Genomic DNA, 16,524 nt, shown 5'->3' with positions numbered 1-16,524 from the left:
ACCAGTGCCAAGCACTAGGGACTGCAGTTTGGCTGTGGACACTCACTCTAGGATCACGTCTGCTGCTTGCACTTGAGCATGATGTCACTGTTAACTGCTCTCAGCCCTCCTTGCAGGCTGCTGCCTCCTCACTCGCTCACTGGCTGGGATGGAAGTGCCTAGTTCACTAAGGATGGCTTAGCACATACATGCTCGTGCTCCAGTCATAAGGAGGGATGGAAAAGGAAGTATTTGGCATTTTCAGCATCTATAATAGGAGACAAATCCTGCCGCCAGCAAACTTTTATTATGTGGGGAGTTCCCCGAACACAGAGAAATGGCATAGATTTGGCTACAAAGAATGGTAAAGACCCACTACTACCCTTCCCGCCACTCTCTCCCTTCTCCAAACAGAAAACCAGAAACAATCCTGGGTTCCCTTCTTCTGGATTTCGTCTCCAAAATATGATCCTTTTTCTTAAAATTTTAAAAATGTTTTATTGCTTTTTAAGAGAAAGAGAGAGAGAGAGAATGAGAGAATGAGTCAGGGAGGGAGGCAGAGAGAGAGAGGGAGACATAGAATCGGAAGCAGGCTCCAGGCTCTGAGCTGTCAGCACAGATCCCAGTGCAAGGCTCAAACTCATGAACTGTGAGATCATGACCTGAGCCGAAGTCGGACACTTAACTGACTGAGCCACCCAGGAGTCCCTAGTCTTTTTTCTTTCTTTTTTTTTTTTCCAACGTTTATTTATTTTTTTGGGACAGAGAGAGACAGCATGAACGGGGGAGGGGCAGAGAGAGAGGGAGACACAGAATCCGAAACAGGCTCCAGGCTCTGAGCCATCAGCCCAGAACCCGACGCGGGGCTCGAACTCACGGACCGCGAGATCGTGACCTGGCTGAAGTCGGATGCTTAACCGACAGCGCCACCCAGGCGCCCCCCTAGTCTTTTTTCTTAATGTAAACTCTAGCCCCAATGCAGCACTTGAACTCCTGGCCCTGAGATCAAGAGTCACATGCTCTACCGACTGAGCCAGCCAGGTGCCTCCATAATACAGTGTTGAACCATCCTCTTTTCATCGCCACTGCGAGTAACTTTGTACAGCAGACTGTTATCCATTCTGTCTGGATTACCGTCCTGGCCTTTTTCTCCCCGCTTCCGCTCACTCTCCCTTCCAGTCCACAGCCCTCGAAGTAGCAAGTGTGTTTCCTTTTCCAGCCACCCTATAAACCTTCTTTGCTTACAACCTTCCGTGGCTTCATTTTGCACTTAGAATAAAATCCAAAATCTTTATTTTGGTTTCTAAGGAGGGTGATCAAGAGTCTTCCCTTTTTTTTTTAAAGTGTTTATTTATTTTGAGAGAGAGCGAGTGAGAGAGAGAGCACATGCTTGAGCAGGGAAGGGGCAGAGGAGAGAGGGAGGGAGAATCTCAAGCAGGCCCCACACGCAGCACTCGTGAGCCATGATCTCACGAACTGGGAGATCATGACTTGAGCTGATATGAAGAGTCGGATGCTCAGCTGACCAAGCCACCCACACGCTCCAAGAGAGCCTCCCTTTATTCTCAAAAATTAATGCTTTGGACAATAAGTTACTGGCCCTTTACCTGTACGGCCCTGATTTTCTTTACATTTTTTTTTTCTTTAACATTTATTTATTGAGAGAGAGAAGAGAGAGACAGAGCGTGAGCAGGGGAGGGGTAGAGAGAGAGGGGGAGACACAGACTCTGAAGCAGGCTCCAGGCTCTTTGCTGTCAGCACAGAGCCCACATGGGGCTCTATCTCAACGAACCACGAGATCATGACCTGAATGGAAGTCGGAGGCTCAACCGACTGAGCCTCCCAGGCGTCCCTGTAAGGCCCTGATTTTCTGGACCCTGCTCCCTGACCCCCTGAGTCACTAACCCCCGCTCACATCTCCTCTTACCTTTCGTCCCTGCTTTGGGGCCTTTGAAGGTTCTGTTCTTCTGCCTTCTGTTTTCCACACAGTTTTCTCCTTGTCATCCTTGGGCATCTGAGATGGCTTCCGTCACTTTTTTTTTTTTTTTTTAAGGAATCTTTATACTTCATGTGGGGCTTGAATCCACAACCCCCAGATCAAGAGTCGCATGCTCCACCCCACCCCCCCCGCCTGCCGAGCTGTTGAGGCACCCCCTCCTCAGCTCTCTACCTAAACAGACTCTATCTCTGTTCTCTGCACCATTTCCTTGCTCACTTCTTCCATAGATTCTCCAGAATTTGATGGCTTTTTTTTTTTAAATTTATTTTGAGAGAGTGAGAGACCAGGGGAGGGGCAGAGAGAGGGGGAAATAGAATCCCAGGCAGGCTCTGTGCTGTCAGCACAGAGCCCAATGCAGGGTTTGAACTCAGAAACCACGAGACCGTGACCTGAGCCGAAAGCAAGGGACGGATGCTTAACCAACTGAGCCACCCAGGCGCCCCCAGAATTTGGTGTTTGTTCTGTCCACTTGTTTATCGTTAATTTCTGGCTTGTCCGCCAGAATGTAAGCTCCCTGAGGGTATGGATTATGTGTGTTTTCTTCACTGTGTGTCCTGGGGCCCACACGCCACAGTTCCCTTAATGAATAATATGTTCAACAGAAGAGTAAAATTCACCAGGCCTTCCCTCCCTGACCTCCTGGTAGGGGTAAGCTGCCTTGCAGAACAGAGTCAGACGGTCCGTCATTCTCTTTCTTGCACGTCTCACAACTGTACTTAGACGGCCATTTGTGTAATGTCACTATTGTCGGTTTCTCCTAGATTATACTTCCATGAGAACGGAGGCACATCTCTCTTGCCATGCCCACAACAAGGCAGTTCAGGAGGCATGAGTCTGCGGACTCTTCCGGAGGCTCATGTGCCTGCGAGCTGGGGAGAGGGAGGAGGAGGGGACCTTGGCTCTGTGGCGGCACAGTGAAAACAGGAAGGGCACGTGCGCGGCTCCGCAGGCCTCCCCGTGCAGGGTGATTAAGTGGCCCGGTCTTTCTCTTCTGCAGAATTTCCCTGGACTTCCTCTGCTTCACTCTTGTTGTCCTTAGAGGTTTCTTAAACTTCAGCAAATCTGGGTACGTGGAGGACCCAGGCCTTCAGCCAAGGCACATGGCAGGGATGGCAGCAAGGCCTCTGGATCCCCGGGAAGACTTGGAGGAGTGTGGAGAGGAACACTTGCAGCTGATGCCCTAACAACTTCTTTCTGTGTTGTCTTTGTAAACAGAAGTCCTGACCACTACTGGCTCAAAGACCGCAGTAGAACATACAAAGACCACAGTAGAACATATAAACTCAGGCAACTCCAACTCAACATTAACACACGGTGGTGAAAGTCCAGTTGAAAACACAAAGACGATGATGGCCACGATGACCACGACGACCACGGTTCCACCAACTCCTGAGGAAAGGAAGCCGTCATCCACCACATCAGCCGTGGTCACCAAAAGCCCATCTACGGCACCCAGCAACTCACCCGCTGCCCCGTCTCTAGCCCCGACGCAGAAAGACACAGTTGTCACTCCCGGTAACAAAGAGGGGGTGTTAACCAGCCCCCCGACAGCTCCTGATCCACCAACCAGTAAGTCCGTGAAGCCCGACACCACACAGAGCCAGCCAGCCGGATCTGGAGCCCAGAGCAGCACCAGTGTTCCCACTGACCACACGACCACGCAGGGCACGGGGCCTCTGCCGCCACTGGTTAGCCCCACCCGCGCCACACCTGTTCCTTCCACGGCCACCCCAGCAAGCCCTCACCAACCAGCTGCGACTGCTACTTTGAAGCCCCCGGGGGACTCTTCCAAGGCACCAGACAAAGTCTCTACGGCTTCAAGTACTTTAGGCACCAAGACCAGTCCCGACTCCACATTACACGGGGCGCCTACCACGCCAAGTAAGTGATGTGCTCCCCACCCCCCCCCCCCCCCACCCCAGCAGGAAGAAACTTCTGAATGCTTATATTCTATACAGTTGCTCAGCTGGAAGATAGAATTCATGCTGAGGGTTACACACTGTGACTACACCACCTTCATTCAGGCCTGGGGTCCCCTTCAATGACAAGCAGAGGCCAACAATGCTGTGTTGTTCTGATGAGAGCTCGGGGTTTTGGCCTGCTCGGTTGAGCGCATAAACAAGCCAACAGTCTATTCATGGGTGAGACTTGGGCGGTTGGTTGCAGGGTGGAGGGAGCATTGAAAGTAGTTCAGAGCAGCGGCGCCCGGGAGACTCAGTCTGTTAAAAGTCCGACTTCAGCTCAGGTCATGATCTCACGGTTCGTGGGTTTGAGCCCCGTACTGGGCTCTGTGCTGACAGCTCGGAGCCTGGAGCCTGCTTTCGATTCTGTGTCTCACTCGCTCTCTGCCCCTCCCCTGCTCACACTCTGTCTCTCTCTCTCAAAAATAAAACAAACATGAAAAAAAAAAAGAAAGAAAGAAAAAAGAAAAAGCAGGATTCCAGAACAGTGTTCCTCACATGTGTTTGATAGCATTTACAGTAGGAAATACATTTTAATTTTACACCACGATCTGGGACACGAAAATATAACACACGTATAACAACACATGTAACTGATAACAAAAGTTTCACGTATCAGGGCTTATTCTTGCTGTATGGGATACGTCCTAATAATTTTCTACTCCATCCCATTCCTTTGTTCCTTTTAAAAAGTGCTGATCTTAACCCAGTAAGTAAATTTTATTAAAAAAAAAATTTTTTTTTAAACGTTTATTTATTTTTGGGACAGAGAGAGACAGAACATGAACGGGGGAGGGGCAGAGAGAGAGGGAGACACAGAATCAGAAGCAGGCTCCAGGCTCTGAGCCATCAGCCTAGAGCCTGACACAGGGCTTGAACTCACGGACCGCGAGATCGTGACCTGAGCTGAAGTCGGACGCTTAACCGACAGCGCCACCCAGGCACCCCCCAGTAAGTAAATTTTAAAACTCACTGATGGATCATGAGCCTCAAGATCATGACCCATAGCAGATCTATTGAATCAGAACTTCTAGGTGTGAACCTGAGGGTCTGCATTGTCCAGAACTTCCTCGGTAATCGGGATGTACGCTGCTGTTGCCACTGTGGTGGTGCTGTCCTGCTGGAAGAGCAAGGGCTCTGAGTTAGGGACGCCGGGATTCACGCCCCTGTTGTGTCTCCCTGTTGTGTTGTGTCGTCTTCTTTTTTTAAGTTTACTTCTTTATTTCGGGAGAGAGAGAGAGAGCAAACGGGAGGGGCAGAGAGAGAGAGACAGAGAATTCCAAGTAGACTTTGCACTGGCAGCGTGGAGCCTGGCATAGGCTCGAACACATAAACTGCAATCATGACCTGAGCAGAAACCGCGAGTCAGTCACTTAACCAACTGAACCACCCACATGCCCCCTATTGTGCCACTTCTTAACACTGTGACCTTGGGCAAATCATTAAGCCCCTCTGACCCTCAGTTTTCTTTCTTCTTTCTTTTCTTTCTTTTCTTTTCTTTTCTTTCTTTCTTTCTTTCTTTCTTTCTTTCTTTCTTTCTTTCTTCTCTTTCTTTCTTCTCCTTTCTTTTCTTTTTTTTTTCCTTTCTTCCTGTCTTTCTTAAATTAAAACATTTTTTTTCATTTTTACTTAGAGAGCAGGGGAGGGGTAGAGACAGGAGAGAAGAATCCCAAGGAATCCCAAGCAGGCTCCACAGTGTCGGCACAGAGCCCCATGTGGGGGTCAAACCCACAAAATCGCGAGATCATGACCTGACCCGAAATCAAGTGTTGGGCGCCCAACTGAGCCATCCAGGCACCCCTGAATTTTTTTAAATGTTTATTTATTTTTGAGAGAAAGAGAGAGTGTGAGCAGGGGCGGGGCAGAGAGAGAAAGAGGGAGACAGAATCCGAAGCAGGCTCCAGGCTCTGAGCTGCCAGCACAGAGCCCGGCACGGGGCTCAAACCCACCAGCGGTGAGATCATGACCTGAGCTGAAGTCGGACACTTAACCACCTGAGCCACCCAGGTGCCACTCAGTTTCTTTATTTATAAAATAGGTTAATTATGGTACCTTCTTCGTAGGGCGTGGTGAGGATTAACTAAGAAAGTAACTCGGAAACACTCAGTACGGTCCCTCAGATGGAGTAAGTCCTCATTTAGTATTAGCTGTTGCTGCTGACACCATTGCCATTGTGACTGCTTTTATGAGGCCTCACCCTGGCTCATTCAGTCTCACCCATCCTGGACTATGTTATGAGAATGGACTTCAGGTGTTTTCTTCTTCCTCCTAGCCTTGCTCATTACTCCAGCTTGTAGTCTAGGTGGGAGATAAGATGAAAGAACCTTAGGGAGCTAAGAACAAGAAAGACTGTCCTCTTCAAGGTTCCACTTATATTTTTTACTTTTAAAAAAAGTTTTATTAATTTTAGTAATCTCTACACTCAACGTGGGACTCGAACTCACGACCCTGCAATCAAGAGTTGCACACTCTTCGGACTGAGCCAGCCAGGCGCCTCCCACTCATCTTTTCTCATAGCATTTGCTTTCCAATTACAGCATCATTTGTTGCCTCACAAGGAAATCATGAGCACTCCAGCAAGGTGCCAGCTGTCCCTGGGACCTCTTCCTCCATCACTGGGACCTCTTCCTCCGCCGCTGGGACCTCTTCCTCCGACACTGGGACCTCTTCCTCCGACACTGGGACCTCTTCCTCCGTCACTGGGACCTCTTCTTCCATCCCTGGGATCTCTTCCTCCGTCCCTGGGACCTCTTCCTCTTCGTCGGGACCTGTGGCCACATCTACTGTTATGGGACCTGGAAGCTTTAGCACTCACTTGGCTCCAACTACCCCCCACGTCTCCAGCACATCTTCTCCTGCCTTGACTCATAGGGATGATGGGGTGCTGCCAGCAGCGGTGGGACAGGTAAGAGAGACCAGACTCAGATGGGAGGGGGCTCTAAGAGGTATTTCTAGTCTTCCTTATAGCCCAGGGCCCCTGGCGAGGACTGTTAGAAGTAGGCAGCCATCCACCCCCTCTGCCTCGCTTTGCCGGACAGCCAGGCACACACCTGGCTCTGTAACTGGCCAGCCCAGCTTGCCAGAAACTCCTTCCTTGGTGTCACCCACTCAGGGGGAGGGAGAGAGGGAGGGAGGAATTAGTGATGAGACCCTGCCAGGCTGAGCCAGAATCGGAATCTCAATGGCTTCTTCTAGATACAGTGTGGACATCCCGAAAATCAAACCGAGAGGATGCTCATCCTGAACTTCACGAAAACCAGCCCCTGTGTGAGTACCCTGCTAATCCAGGCTGCACCCTGAACTACACTCCCAAACTGTGGTTTAGCGGCAGGGTCAGAGAAGGTAGAAGGGAATGGTGTGTTCCTTTTCCTGCCCTTGTTTTTTTCCTAGTGGGAAGTGGCCCCTTCCAGCTTACAGAGGGACAAAGTGAAGTTCAGATTCCTCTAAGTCAAGTCCCATGGGGCTGCTGTCAGGCCAGAAGAAGTACCCAGGTCTCCTGGACTTGCACTGTGTAATTGTTCACATGTTCTCAGAGTCTGGAGACCTCAGTCCTAGTTCCTGTTTGCCTTTCGTTCAGGCTGTGATTTAATTAAATTGATCTCTTTGGTCTTCAGAGGCTCAGTCCGCCTGCCTAACTTTTCCTGCTCTCATAGTCTGTGGTTTTATATTTGCTGGCCCATGTATTAATCTGATGGCCTCAGTGGTTGAACAGCAAGGAGATAATCTCCCTCTGGTCTGAGCAGTCAGTTCCGAAGCATCAGGGAGCCATTGCCAGCACTCAGGGTGGTGTGTGTGTGCTGGGGTGGGGGTGTCAGCTTGCGCATGACTCCATTTTCATGAAGGGGCGTGTCCTACCAGCCCAGATGGCTGCTCCCTTCTGCTGGCACCTGGGAGTGCAGCTGATGGGTGGCTCACTGCTGCCCTCTCCTGGTCAGTGACTGTTTTTGCAAACACCCCCTAGAATTAAGACAGGCTGTCTATAAGACGAGAAGGTGGGTTTACAACATTTTAATACCACCTGTATTTTTTCAGTCATTTTCTTTTGGGTGTTCGTTTTGCTGGGATTTTCCAAGTGAATTTTACAGAGCGTGCATTTAGACTGGAGTTTGAAAGGGAGCGGTGCTGCCCTGGCCTTGGGTTATTGGACAAGGCAGGAATCCCACCGATGCGTGCCCAGCCATTCTCAGGCCCTCTTTTTTGCTAAAACTTGCCAGGTTGTATGATTGGCTGGGAGAAGCATTTTTTCCCCCCGTGTGCTGTAAAAGGAGGGTTGGAAGCCCTGGATCCCTACCTGGTGTGAGGCTGAGGGATTGGGAAGCCTAGGAAATCCCAGGTAGAAACCTAGGGATGGTTTGTGGGGGTCCTGAGGTGAGCCATACCAAGAGTCCTTTTCTTTACCCATCTCCATACCTTATTCCGAAATCAGGTCAGAGAAACGCCAGCTTGGTGTGCCTCTAGATGACATGGCAGGACCTGGTAAAAGCTGTCCACACTTTGCTTCCTCACCTTCAGCCCTAAAGCCATGTCAGCCATGCTCTGTTTAGAGATACAGGACTTCCTTCCAAGATGTCTCCATGAGCCTCTTCAAGATCTCCCACCGTGCCCTGTTCAGTGACAGCCTTGCCTTTTTCCCTGTCAGCCTGTTTATGGCTTCATGGACAGAATCTTAGTTTAGGGAAGGGCGTGCATCTTTCTACTTTGGGATAGATATCCTTGGGTTGAGAGCTGGGGCTTCCCCTCCTGAGGTCTTTGAACTGGGCATCAACGCCTGGAAGGTTGAGAGAGGGCTGGAATCTTCCCCACTGGCTGGGGGTAGGGAGGGGTGGCAGTGGTTGCTGGGAAGGATCTCCACAGTTCCTTCTAGAGCAATGATAAGGGCATCAGGTCATGACCCCTGAAGAACTCTGAGAGAGAAAGGGGGTAGTCAGGTGAAAGGTATTGGTCAGCCATAGACAAGATAAACAGGGTGAGGGGACCCGGGGAGGAGATTCGCATGAGTCAGGGAAGGCAGGGACTGGCCCAGCTCGGCACCTAACCTCTGACTCCTTCCGGGCCTGCAAGTGGTCCCAGTTGAGGGAATAGAGAAATAGGTCCACACCAGGCAAATGCATTCTCCAGACCTTGGGTCCGACGGGCAGCCCCCAAAACCTAGGCTGTTGTTCTGATCTTTGAGGAATCACTTGTGGTCTCCCTGCAATAGGAGATGAACTTTTCGGATGACAAACTGGTCACACTACTGTGCAGAGCAGCAAAAGCCACCTTCAACCCACCTCAAGATCAGTGCCACATACGGCTGGCACCTATTCCCGAGACCCAGGCAGTGGCAATCAAAGAAATCGCTATCCAGAGTGAGTTGAGGGGAGGGGGTGCTGAGGCCTAAGGGGGGTGGGAATGGGGCAGGGGGTGACAGCTTAGGAGCCACGAGGATGGGTCAGGGCTGGTCCTTCCTCAGTACCCTAAGAAGGGTCGCGCCAAGAGAGACAGCACCCAGGAGACTGAGGTACAGCATGTCCTCTTGGGGCCCTGTGTCCATCCCTCGCACATCACTCTGAGCTGGACCACTAGAAACGTCTCTCCTCCCCACAGCAAACCTCCTGCCCAGGGACGTGTATGAGTTGCTGAAAGACAAATGGGACGAGCTGCAAGAGGTAAGCGGGCTCCTCCCGTGTGCTGGGGCGGAAGCCTGTCCCTCGGAAGTCTACAGTTACTCTGCTCCGCAGCGCTTCTCGCTGTAGAGGGACCTCCCGCTTGCAAGCAGCTGGAAGACGGGAGGATTAGAGAGGGGACAGCCGGTGACGGAATAGGTCCCCCAGCAAACGCCAAGCAGAAGAGATCGTAACTGACCGGGAGTGACCCACGTTCTGTTTTCTGCCACATAACCTCCTCCTTCCTGGCAGGTGGGAGTCAGTAACATGAAGCTTGGGGACCAAGGGCCACCCGAAGAGACGGAGGACCGGTTCAGCATGCCCCTCATCATCACCATCGTCTGTATGGCCTCCTTCCTGCTCCTCGTCGCTGCCCTCTATGGCTGCTGCCACCAGCGCCTCTCCCAGAGGAAAGACCAGGTGAGGACTTCACTCCCCTCGCCAGGGAAGCAGGCCAGTTCACCAGATGACTTCACCCCGTCACCCCCATATTAGAGGAGAGCGAGGGGGCCGTGAACCCTTTCGGACAGGCAGAGACCCTCCCTTACAGGAACCGCAAAGTTACAGGGAAATGAAAGAATCACGCGGGGGAAGGGAGGATCGCGGCTGCGGAGTCCAGACTTGGGGTAAAGCCCCGGCTCTGCCTGTTACCCACGTGGCCCTGGGCACTTCCTGGAACCTCTAAGCTCCAGGTTTCTCATCTGCACGTGGGGAGAACGGTCACCTTGCGGAGCTGCTGAGGGTTCCCTGAAAGAAGTGGACCTAGGCCCACGTGTCTGACGTCTGACAGGAGGCTCTTTCCCGCCTTCGTCAGATTCCCCTCATGACGGCCCCACCCAGACACGTAGTCCTCAACCCTGGCTGCACACTATGGGGCCAGTTAGAGAAATTCGCATGCCGGCCTCCTCACACGCCAGTTGAGACAATCTGGATCTGAATGTTTGTTCAAAGCTTCCCAGGTGACTCGACCGTGTGACCCAGGTTGTACCTCGGGTAAAGACGAGAGAAGAGCACGGGCTCCAGGTGGCTCCTGTCTGTGGCCGAGACGGCTGTAGGTCGCGCCGCACCCATCTTGCCGGGGCTTGGAGAGGTCCTGGGTCACCCGGCCTGATGAAAGTCATTTCCAGCCCTTCCTGATTCAGTACAATGGGTGGGGGTGAGGCAGGTGCCTGGAGAGTAAGGTCTGGAGGGAAGGAATGGAGGAGAGCGATCAGAGGACTCTGCAGAACAGAGTCCGTTTCCGCTTGACTTCCTGGATTTGCCAGTAGGGGAAAGGTCAAGTGAGCTGGGAATTCTAGGATGCTGGGCAAGGCCAGTAGCCACGACGATCTCCAGGAACACTTACTGCGCACATTAGCCAAACTGAGGTTCCTGGATTGTGGGGCTAAATGTGTAATATTAAGGCTATAGCCCCTAAACGTTACCCTTTCTTCTTGGGTCATCTTCTCTGCCCTAGCAACGACTAACGGAGGAGCTGCAGACAGTGGAGAATGGTTACCATGACAATCCCACACTGGAAGTGATGGAGACCTCCTCAGAGATGCAGGAGAAAAAGGTGGTCAACCTTAATGGGGAGCTGGGGGACAGCTGGATCGTCCCCCTAGACAACCTGACCAAGGATGACCTGGACGAGGAGGAAGACACACACCTCTAATCAGGTCTGCGGGTGGCCTCCGACAGTGCCACAGCGCTCCAGACTGAGCCACCTCAAGTGCCATTGGGACAGGGGAGGAACATCCTTCCCAGCTGAGGGAGAGACTGGCAGGGGAAGGAGACTTGGTGGCTCCCTCCTCCCAATCCCCACGGGGCCTTAATTTCCCCTTTTCAGACTGAACAAGTCACATTCTGTCTAGATCTGTCTTGTAAGATAACCCACTAGTGCCTGAGCTCAGTACTGCTGGAAGGCGAGAGGGAGCTCACTCACGTGACCATCTAGTAGGATCCCTTCATCCCACATACGTGGAGACCAAGGCCTGACAGGGGTATAAGGTCCAGCTCACACAGCCCCTGGTGGCAGAGTCAGGATGACCACAAAAATTCCCTTTTCCGGGCCGGTATGCACTGCCACCCCACCCCACTACTGTCACCCCCCCCCCCCCCCCCCCCCCCCCCCCGTGCCCTCCCCTCCGATCTGCTCCCGGCTGGATGGAAGGGGCAGCGGGGCCAGATCCTGTCTCAGGGGAATCTGATTCCTTGAAAGTACGGGTCCAAGCTGTCCATCTCCTGTCCCCAGCCTCGCCTGCCAGTGTTCCATCATCCCCTTTTTGCCTCCCCCTTCCTTCACTCTGTATCCCCACTCTGTCCCAAGGACCCCTGGGACTCACACAGGTCATTGATGACTTTGAGTCCCTGGTCCTGGATTCTGGCTTCTTTGCATTTGCCTAGTGGGACTCGACCCACACCAGACTCCATTGTGAGCGAGGTCAGGGATCCACCGGCAGGTGAGGATGGGTCCTGGCCCAGCACCCAGGGCCTCCTTGAAGGGGCTCCCCAGGAAATTGCTTGGCTTCCTACTCCCACTGGGAAGTAAAATCTGCAGCAGCGATGAAGGCCAAGTGCATCTATTTTGTTGTTCACTGCTCAGCCAGTGGGGTGAAGACCCAAGCTAGGTCCAGCAAGAGTGACAGCTGTGGGGCAGACTTTCCCGGGGCCCAGTCCACGGAGAGGTGTCTTAGGAGACAATCGATTGACAGGAAGGATGGGCTTTACTCTCTGTTCCATAGGAAACTCAGGGACTTTTCAAGTTGCTGAGAATTTTGTTGTATTTGTATTTTAGTCCAGCCCTCCACTGCCCAAAGCCAAAGCTCCAGCCATTGGGGGACTTTTCAGTTAACCGACCTCACCGATTTCTGGTTCTCCTGTGTCATAGGGCAAGAAAGGTCTAGAAAGCGTGATACATCTTAAGGTGCACAGGGGCAGCTTCGGGGGGCCTGTGGGGTTCCCAGTGACCTCTCACTGTTCCAGCATGGACTTGGCCCTTGCCGTGTCCCCTTCTCTATATCCTTAGCAGGGCTACCCAGTTCTGTGGTTCTGGTGGCATCTCAGGGAAACAGCACCATGGAGGGTTTAGAGAAAGCTCAGCGGTCAGTTCCCAAGCAGAAGGCACCTGAGGACTGGGCAGAGTGTAGTTTAATCTGGTTTTCTGGGAAGAAGAAATCCAGTGTGGAACTTTGCCCACTGTCTCTTGTTCCTGGGTGTAACTTTCCTGACACCTAGGAAGATGGGCAGAACTGCTTCAGAGAGTGAAAATGGTAATATCAGAGCAAGAAGCCAGAACCTCAGAAACTGGAGGCCCAGGCTCTGATAGTCTTGATGAAATAGGTGGCCTGCTTTAGGATAGCTTATTTTGAAGGAGTTTAGCAAGGGAAGATCTCTGTTCTTCCCTGGCTGCCTTGATTCTTTCTTCATAACCTTTGGCCTTTGATATCTTAGGGGAAAAGAAAGGCCAGGGGTTCAGGTAGGGCCTCCAGTGAGTTTCCAAGAGCTAGAGAGATGCTAAGCTAACAAGGAACCAAAAGCATTTGCCCAGATCCTCCAGCATTTGGAGGTCAGCAGGATGGATAACAATGCTCGTTTGGGGGAAAAACAGAAGAAATCTTGTTACACTGGGAAAAGATCTGTTTGCTTCCTTCCTGCCCAACATTCAGTTCTTTCCACCCATTGGGTTTCTGTGGAAGAGGCCAGACTGGGTTACTACTCTTTTGCTGATTCTGGGTCACATTTTACCAGCCAGGCATTCAGACAGAGACAGCAAATACGCCTCCACAAATAGATCAAAGGCTATAACCCCCAAAGGCTCTTAGGGAGAGATGATGTCCGGCAAGGACTAGAGTAAAAATTATATACTTGGTCAAGAGAGATGACTGTAGTTCTGTCCAAGGGGAATCTTGGGAAGCTTCGGGCTGGTTCACATGCTCCTTTTGGTGCATCCAGGTTGGGTTACACTGGCCTTTTAGGGCAACTTCAGAATCCAGTACCTTGCCTGGGCTTGCTCTTGTCACTGGACCTCTAGGTCAAGGGCCATACAGCCACGCATGTGCAAAGGTCATCTTCATCCCACGTCTGCATTGAGTTCTAAATGCTGTCTGATAAGTCAGATGCTGGGGCTGAGAAGAAAGAAGAGGAACACCAGGAACTCAGCATGACTTTCAACAGGCTGTGCCACAGAAAGATGATAAACTTTACATCAGTGGCAAACTGGTTTCCGTAAGCTGCGTAAAAGGCCAGAAACCACGGCTGATGACTGGACAGAACCCAGCAGGAAGCACGCTCTCCTGTGAACAAGGAGTGACTGCTTCTGAAGGAGGTACAGAACATGCTTTGCATCGTAGGACAGAACACGGGTTGAAGCTGGTCTAGACACCAGATTCTTCTTTTGCCCCCTCTTGAGAAGGAAAGCTGGCAGAAAGTTTATTTAAACCACTTCTTGAGCTTTAACCTTTTTGGCAATATACTGGAGAAACTTGGAAAAACTAGTCCAAGCTGATACATACTTTTTGATAATGTAAATACAACAGCCACATGTTAATCCACCCTGCACTGCTTTAAGTGAGTATCCTTTGTAAAAACATTTGTTAGTTAAGTGAGGTGGCTTTCCCCCCCCTCTAAAACAGGAATGTAAATGTCTATTTCACTAGAAATGACAAGTTTTGTTTTGTTTTTTTCCTTAATGAAAAAAACGAAATGTAAGACAAGCTGATGACAAAGTATTTGTCTTACAGATCAGGCATCTTTGTTTTTAAATATGGTCCTCACCCCAGCCAAGTCCTAGTCTGTCACAGGCTTGGAGTCAATATGCACTGGTTAGAAAGTGATACTCTAGTCTTAGGGAGAGGCTTTTAGACACCTAGTCCAATCTTTGTTTTGTTCTTCCAGAAAAAGACACTGAAGGCCAGAAAGATAAAGTGACTTGGCCAAAACACATGGTTCGTGACAGAAACAGGATTAAAACACCGGTGCCGTGGGCCTTAGAAGGAATCCGGAAATTAAGGACAGGCACCAAAATGACACAGAATGCCCTTCTCAAATCTTACCCTGCAGGAAGCCTAGGGAGGGCGTGAGGACAGCAGTGGGAAACATACTGGTGTCTTCCTCTGAGTTACTTAGGTCTCAGACTTGAACGGTATGCTTTTCTGTCAAGAAACAGTTTTGGGTGAGCTTTGACATGGATCTTCTAGTAGGGCTGAGGCTTAAAGGGAGAAAGGTAGGGGAAGGCAGAGGGGGCAAGAGGAAGGCGATGGCCTATTTTCCATCATTCGCTAGCTGATTGCCTCAGGTTGGGGAGAACCCAATACTGAGTGGAAGGGAGGGAATTACTATTTGATGTGTTTTTTTTTTTTTTAATTAGTGAATGTCAAACAGTTTGCCCAGGAGACTGGGGGAGCATGTGTCTTCATGGACAGGGGTCTGAAGTACACTGGAATTTACTGAGAAACTTGTTTGTAAAGACTATACTTAATTATTGCCATTTTCTTACAAAACTATATTTTGGAAAATTGTATACTGTCAATTAAAGTGCTTTTGTATAAGCTGGTTCAAGCCCTGTTGGTTGGACTTGACTGATTGGCTTGTGTTCTTACCCTGTGCGTGAGGCTCCTGTCTCAAGCGCCGCGGACATGAGGCGTTCCGGGGAGTGCAGCGCCCTCAGCTCGTCTGCTATATGGCCGAACTGTGGGGGTGCAGAGAGCAAAAGAGAAAGCGGGAAGCTCAAAGAAAGGAAGGGGATCCTGGAGGTGATGACGGTTCCCCAGATTATCTTGGGTTGTTGGAGCGATCATAACGGAATGTTCCCTCACGCTTTTATCAGTGGTCTACCTTCTTCCTTTCTTCCACTTCCGCCTCAGATACAGTTATGAATCACCCACCACTAAACATCCTTGAGCCCTGGTCAGGTGTGAAACACTGGTGTGGAGACAAATTAAAAATATAAAGAAATAAAGTTCCCTCCTGGTCCTGTTACTGCTCACAAAAGGGTTTACTTATCCCAAGAAGCCTCCCCCTTGTTCCTTGTCTACGGAGATGTTAGTGAAGATGAAGAATGTTCAGGAAAGGGAGCACTCAAAACCCATCCTGATTCTCTTCCTCTCCTGGGGTGGTACCATCTCCCTATACACTCCTCACTGGAAGGGGAAAACTGTCTCTCCCAACTTCAGAAGAGAAATGGTCAGATGACTGGGTCCACGTTCACACTGCTACACAACAATCTCTTCTCTTTGCCTGGCATCTTACAGTTTACAAAACATTTTTACGTTTCTTGTTTAGGAATGGGCGCTTCTCTACCAATAGGTAGAATTTAGGGACAGAGATGAAGGATTCTGAGATGACACAGCTATTTAAGGGGTTAGTGTGAGGCCTTGAAGCTGTATTGTTTCTCTTCAGTCTTACATTCTTTTCCCATTCACATCAATGCCGGGGTTCCAGCAACAAGTACATTTCTAGAATGCATTAACAATATGATTTTGCTTCTATAGGGGAGTTCTGAAAGCCGGTTAACACTCTTAACTGTGGGCCCGAGTTGGGCCAGGGGTATTTTGAGGTTAACTTCAAGAGTGGGCCAAGAATACAGAAAAGAATACAAATACCAGGAACTCGGGCAGGCCCCTTGGCCATGCTTGAGGCACACTGTTCTAAGAACAGAATGACTCACAGTTTATCGTTGGCCACAAATTAGACCTGAGGCCTGAGGCTCTGTGGCTCCATTCTCTTCCTGAAGAGGTCATTCACCCTGCTCCCTGCCCTGCCAACCAAGAAGCAGTCACTCAGTAGTCCTAATGCACTAGGCCTCTGTCACTGGCACGTCCCCTGTCCCCCATCCCCCAAGCTTATTTCTTCTGTACCCTAAGGGAAAAAAGTAAAAATAGGACTAGTACTATAATTAGCACGTGATAAATACTGAGATAGTATTTTTCAAAGACCTTGGCATTTTACAGATTAAAAAAAA

At 50.5% G+C, this 16,524-nt stretch overlaps 1 protein-coding gene across 1 annotated transcript in view; it reads left to right on the top strand.

The window, feature by feature from the left end:
- PODXL (podocalyxin like) overlaps nucleotides 1–15,122 on the top strand; it is a 53,670-nt gene extending 38,548 nt beyond the window's left edge. The window contains exons 2-8 of the mRNA XM_043590476.1: nucleotides 3,194–3,859; nucleotides 6,477–6,844; nucleotides 7,135–7,206; nucleotides 9,140–9,287; nucleotides 9,526–9,587; nucleotides 9,837–10,004; nucleotides 11,041–15,122. Of these exons, the coding sequence (XP_043446411.1) occupies nucleotides 3,194–3,859; nucleotides 6,477–6,844; nucleotides 7,135–7,206; nucleotides 9,140–9,287; nucleotides 9,526–9,587; nucleotides 9,837–10,004; nucleotides 11,041–11,238 (1,682 nt within the window). The 3' untranslated portion in view covers nucleotides 11,239–15,122. The remainder of the gene's footprint in view (nucleotides 1–3,193; nucleotides 3,860–6,476; nucleotides 6,845–7,134; nucleotides 7,207–9,139; nucleotides 9,288–9,525; nucleotides 9,588–9,836; nucleotides 10,005–11,040) is intronic.
- Nucleotides 15,123–16,524: the final 1,402 nt, after the last annotated feature.

The sequence above is a fragment of the Prionailurus bengalensis genome, chromosome A2 (assembly GCF_016509475.1).
Source record: "Prionailurus bengalensis isolate Pbe53 chromosome A2, Fcat_Pben_1.1_paternal_pri, whole genome shotgun sequence".
NCBI classification, from domain to species: domain Eukaryota; kingdom Metazoa; phylum Chordata; class Mammalia; order Carnivora; family Felidae; genus Prionailurus; species Prionailurus bengalensis.
The sequence above is the reverse complement of the archived record's forward strand: the minus strand, read 5'-3'. Positions and strand labels throughout refer to the sequence as shown.